Below are 5,721 nucleotides of genomic sequence, written 5' to 3'. Positions count from 1 at the left end.
GATACCCATTTTGTGAAGCACATTCAGACACATAGGTGGGGTTGGGGCAAAGTTAAAAAGAGGAAGGTGAGGGAAATTCCTGGTGATTTTAATAGTGTTGAAATTTCATAGATTTGATGATTTTTGTTTTCTTTTACATCACCAATTCAGAATTCTATAAAGGAAGAGCATGACACCAAAGAAAATCATTGGCCTAGGAGAAAATAGCCCGTAGGCGTCTACATGCTATATATGTGGAGCCAGAAAGCTCTGGAGCATCAGGGATTCTCCAGCTTCAGGCACCAGCATGGGTGAATACGGGCTTCATGTGGACTGGGAATGAGACTGGGGCCTGTGCCCCTGCCCCTGAGGCAGGCTTTTCAACTCTAGGGGTCACTCAGTCGTGGTGGGGAGCGTTCAGTGTGGAACTGGGGTAGAACTGGGTTCTCAAGTACATTTCCTGATGCCTTGCTATTTCTTCTATCAGGTTTTTTCAAGAAGATGTTCCTCTTGCAATTGGTAGAGTTGGTGTTAACTTACAACTTCAGTAACTGTGACTTCGAGAAGATTCAAAAGGACTATGAAAACATTATTTTTCCTAACCTGTATGACTATATGAATAAGGTAAGTGAGGAAACATTTTTTAAACAAGTATATCCTCGTCAAAAAGGAATCCATATATATATATACACCAACTATAGTTTAACTTTCCAGGAAAGAAAAATAATTTGGAAAAAAATTATGTCACCAAAAATTTTCACAAGTGATATCCAAATCTATTGACATGCAAAATAACTATCCAGAAATTGGCATCTTCTGTAAAAGTTGATGAGATACAGTTACTGTGATAGGTTGCATGGTGCATTCACAGAATATATACCTCCTGATAAAATATTGCTCTAATTTTGCAGTAAAGGGAGCAGATGAGGGCTTGGGAAAGAGCAAAGAGAAGGAATTCTGGTGAGATAAGTGCTAAGGAGTGAGGCCAGCTAAGGCATGAGACTGTGCTTCAGGGTGTCTGGGATGCTATTATAGAAGCTGGTACACTTTGAGTTTTAATATGTATTTCCTGATAATCTGAACTTCTGGATAGAGTGTGTGTGGAAAGTGTGAACATCTACAGGGCAGACTTGGACATCCTGAGAACGGTGATGTTAATGCCCAAGTGGTTGTGCTGTGTCCAGATGTCTCTGCCGGGAGACAGAGCGCCACACCTTTATGTTGAGGGCACTTTCCCTGAGACCAGCAACGCTGGATGCCTCATTCTAAACCCACGTCAAAACCATCTGAAGATTTGCGTGGCCTTGTCAGTGACACAGGAAATAAGTTTTTGAGTGGAAATCGCTTTGGAACATTTTTAAGTCCTGGGAGTAAGGAGCTAAGGAATCATTCTTCGTCGTGGACTTAAAATCTGTAACCCTCTTGTCCAATTTTTGTTTTCTCCTTTGCAGACCGAAAGCGAGGAGCTCAACCATGTCGCCTGTTACAACTCAGTGAGTAGAGTGGTCAGCAGGATTGTTGGGGTTTTTTTTTTTTTTGGGGGGGGGGGTGTTGAGCCCCAGGCGATCGCTGCGCCCAGCTTAGGACGTGGGTTCCACTTTTGTCCAATTCAGAGAGCGAGGACCGTGCGGGGAGGGCGGGATGTGAGAGGCTGTCCCTTCTTCCCTCCACCTCGCGCCACCGCTCCGGGCCGCTGAAAAGGCAAATTGGAAACCGGGAGCAGGGAACCTCCTGAGCCCCGGGTCCTGCTCCGTGCGCCCGCGTCCTGGCGCCGGTTCCTGGCGCCCCCCCATGGGCCCCGGCGCGCGGCGGGCGCGGGCCTGTCCCAAGGCGGTCTGTCTGTCTGTCCCAGGCGGGCGCTGCGCCCCGGCCCGCGGCCCCCTCCCCGCGGGGCGGCTCCGGTGGCCTCCCCGCCCCGTGACGTCTGGCCCCGGGGACCGCTCGGTCCAGCTCCCGCTGCGCCCTCGGCCTCCTCCCCGCGGTCACTTTCGCCCCGCTCTTACTGACGCTGGCACCCCACCCCCTCCTGGCTTTTCTCCTGTCCTCCTAAACGTCACCGCCGCGTGGGCGCAGTCGGATTGCCTCACCAAAATCGAGCGCCACACCTTCAGCTCCACCGTCTGCCCGTCACTCTCCCGGGAGCGTTTTGCCTTGACGACTAAGGCTACCTTCGCTCGCCATTGCCCAGGCTACTTCAAGATTCAGGTAAGCCTGGCGCGCAGCACGCCTGGGCGTGCAGCACTGTGAGACCAACCTTGAGTTAAACAGGAGCGTTAGTGTAGAAGCTCTGCTGTGCTTTTTATTCAAGATTTGATTTTTTGAAGAACAAGGGAGTCGGGTAAAAGCTGCAGGTTGTTAATTAATGTTAATTGACATTTGTGCCCAGTTCAACCTATTTCTTAGTTTCTGATTTAGTTTTGGCTGCATTAAGACTCTAAAACCTTCGATCAGTGTTTTAAAGTGGGATCAGTGAATCTCTCACGCCAGATAATCCTAGCTGCTACCCCACATTGTGATGACTGTTCAAGATGCCATTTTCCAGACACCCAATCTAAACCTTACAAGTAAATAAAATAAAATAAAATAAAATTCTAGTTATGTGGCTCCTTAAGAGAGTCTTAATATATTCTTAACAGGTCCATTCTAAAGTTTAGCAATACCGCTTGGGTTTATCATTCATAATTATATGATGCTGTTTAAAGTGTTGCATTATACATGCAGTCTCTACCCTGTTTGTTTAATTGCTCAAATGGGTGGAACTGTGCTCTCCTTACTCAGTAAATTTTTGCACGTGCAGTTGCATGCATTGAATGAATACGTTACTTTTAAAATGGAGGTAGTACAGTGAAGAGTTAAGGGTGGGAATTCTAGAGAGAGCAGTCTTGACTTTGAATTTCTGGTGTGTAACTTCTCTGGAGACTTTGAATAAACTATTTAGTCTCTGTGTGCCCCAGAAAAATAAATATATTTGTAAGTTCAACATAAGATATTTATGAGCACAAAATGAGTCAACACATGTGAAAACACTTGAAACGGTGCCTGGTATATAATAAGTAATCTGTAAGTATTTCAGTTGCCAAGTAAGACAGAAACTTTCTCTTCCTGATGACTAGTTTAAGAAAAGCAGAGATAGACAAGTGCAGATAATTGGGATTGCTGCTTATTGATGGAGCAAACCTTAGTCATTTGTGATCTGAGCGTCCAGGCATTCGTGAATGTGGCTTCTTAGGACTTGAGTGCTGAATCCATAGAGTTCAGTCAGGTTAGGAAGCAGCAGTCATGTGAGAAATCCGTTTGACTCTTATGTATGCATCTTTTTCGAGGAGACTCTGACAAAATCTACAGATGGCCATAGTAAAATTCATCTAGATAAGGGCAATGCAGAGCACAGGTTTGTGCCGTAGATGGAAAAGAGGGAATGTGAAGAAACTTACTTCATCCTTCCTCTGCCCTCAGCACAAAGGGGAAGTCACAAAACAAATTGTGATTTAGCAGATTTTAACACGGGTTACTGACTTTTAACCCACAGGGTCCTTAACAGTCTAACTACTGTGTGCAAAGAAGGCTCAGTTTATCAGTGTGCAAGGGTAATTCAACTGAAGGAATAGATGAAAATCTCTTCAGAAAGAGCCTTCTAGTGTCACACATAAAATTGGGCATGAGGACAAGGAGTAGGAGCACTGCAGTTTCAAATAATAGCCTATGTTCATTGTTAGTATATCTATTAAAGACGGATAAAATAGGTCCTGCTCTTTGGGAACTTATCAGGGAGATCATAAGATTGTAAACTCATTTGTTCTCTTAATCCTGCAATAAAATCCAGGGCTTCCTTCTGCATAAGACAGTATAATTGCTGCCAAGGGAAATACCCATGATGCAATAATAGGAACAGTAAGTGAAAGCCAAGTGAAATGACACATTAATCTTAAGTACTAGAAGAGTTTCAAAATAAAAGATCTAAGCAATTAACAGAGGCTTTTGTGGAGGAGGTGGTGCTTGGCCTTGCAGCAGAGGATATGTGGATGGAGATACAGGAGGGTGTTCTTTAAAGAAAGCAAATGCAATGATAAAGTACACACCTGCTTTGCACATTAAGAGATTTGCGTTGAGATGACTTAACCCATCACTCAGTGAAAATTAATTTTTTAACTATTGATTCTCCTATTCAACAGATAAATCGTACCCAGAAAAAGCAGCAAAAAGTCATCCGTAACTGCTGGGAGCAAACTTCACAAATAAAAGGATGGTGGGATTTTTTCAACCGACATTTAGGAAAATGAAACTCTCTTCATTAGCATCATATTGTATAGCACTAAAATAAATCATATATATTAAGTAGATAAAATGTTAAATCTGTGATACCCTGTATTTAAAAAAGTTACATTGAACAATAATAATTTACAAAAATAAGTTAAAACCTTTTGTAATGAAAGAATAACTCCTAATATAGTCTTTAAATTGTCACAGGCAGGCATTTCTTTTACATGTAATGATCCTTCTCATGTTCTCATACCATAAAATTGTAAAAGAAGAAAATAAAAGCAAAAGAGAGTGTACAAAAATTTCAGTTTGAAAGAAATTGCCAGCAAATTTTGTGAAAGCATTCTCAACCAAGTGTTAAACATTACCTAATAGTCAAGACTGAACATGAAAGCCAATCCTGAAGAAGTATCTTTGTTGCAGCTTCAATCTTTGTGTATATGTATTTTTAAATTTTTATATAATGTATTTTTAATTTATTTTGTGAACACTTTTGAAAGTGGAAGTCCTGGTTTGTCATAGATACTATATATTTCTTAATAAATAAATCTTGAACTTTCTTATGAATGGTCTTTTGAATTTAGTTAATAGTAGACAGTTTTCTCAGTACCTGTTTTTAAAGAATGTCCCTTCTTTTCAGTCTTTACCTCCACTCATGCTAAAAGCCAGCTGACCACACCCCCATGCATTAAGCTGTTGGTCTTGCCCATAGGAGAAAATACACTATTTAGAGATAGGTAGCAGAAAACCCTTAGAGACTGATGAATGGAATGCATCATTTTTTAAAACTCATTGCTGGTCCTTTCACTCTTTTCCCTGCTGAATTTTCCTCATACTTGGAAGAAACAAAACAGGCAAAGATTTTAAAAAGGGGCGGGGGGATTGTTAAATTATGTTTGAAAGCTGCTACAGGCGAAAGCCATAAATAAGAAATTTATGAACACTGATGGGAGAGACAATTCTAGCCATAGCTCAGGCCAAAGTAGAGCATTTGGGAATACAATGACTTTGCATGTGAATAGAGATGTTCTGACTGTTGTCCTGAGTACTGATGATAAGCTACAATAAAAGAGGGAAAGTCTAACATACTTAGATTCTTCTTAGCCGCAAGAGGTGAGAGGAGGCTTATTTTATGTATCCAATAAGCATTCAATAAGTACCAAATATAGGCCAAGTTTTCAGCTGAATACTCAGGGTATAAAAATAGTAACACACAGTCCTTATACAGAGAAACTCCCAATGCAGCAAAATAGGTTGTGTTCTTTGTTTTGACAAAAATAAGGACCTGTTCACTTTCCAAAAATCTTTCTCTGAAGTCTTGGCTTTACATCCCATCATAAGCAAAACACTTCTGAGCTTAGAATAGGCCAACATGCTTTAATTTTTTCGTGCAAAAGATAGAGAAAAGGATGATACCTTACATTGTTTAACCCTACCTTAATGAGGATTTAATTACTGCAGACAGCTTTTATTGAACTGTGA

General features: G+C 41.5%; 1 protein-coding gene across 1 annotated transcript; it reads left to right on the top strand.

Moving 5' to 3' along the window:
• The first annotated feature begins 272 nt into the window (after positions 1-272).
• On the top strand, positions 273-4,797 carry Tslp (thymic stromal lymphopoietin). The gene is made up of 5 exons (XM_063245468.1): positions 273-290; positions 467-603; positions 1,431-1,472; positions 2,053-2,184; positions 4,152-4,797. The coding sequence occupies exons 1-5, from the start codon at positions 287-289 to the stop codon at positions 4,257-4,259; spliced, it is 423 nt and encodes a 140-aa protein (XP_063101538.1). The 5' UTR covers positions 273-286; the 3' UTR covers positions 4,260-4,797.
• Positions 4,798-5,721: the final 924 nt, after the last annotated feature.

This window comes from Cavia porcellus, unplaced genomic scaffold, assembly GCF_034190915.1.
Source record: "Cavia porcellus strain 051 isolate PalLab524CR breed Dunkin Hartley unplaced genomic scaffold, mCavPor4.1 scaffold_2, whole genome shotgun sequence".
Classification (NCBI taxonomy): Eukaryota; Metazoa; Chordata; class Mammalia; order Rodentia; family Caviidae; genus Cavia; species Cavia porcellus.
Note: the sequence above shows the minus strand (reverse complement) of the source record. Positions and strands in the feature narration are given on the sequence as shown.

What these genes read in the sequence shown, in the direction of transcription:
- Tslp (XM_063245468.1), top strand. An exon ending in TGTATGACTATATGAATAAG is followed by an intron (nt 604 to 1,430) that starts GTAAGTGAGGAA and finishes TCTCCTTTGCAG; the next exon opens with ACCGAAAGCGAGGAGCTCAA. An exon ending in CAGGCTACTTCAAGATTCAG is followed by an intron (nt 2,185 to 4,151) that starts GTAAGCCTGGCG and finishes CCTATTCAACAG; the next exon opens with ATAAATCGTACCCAGAAAAA.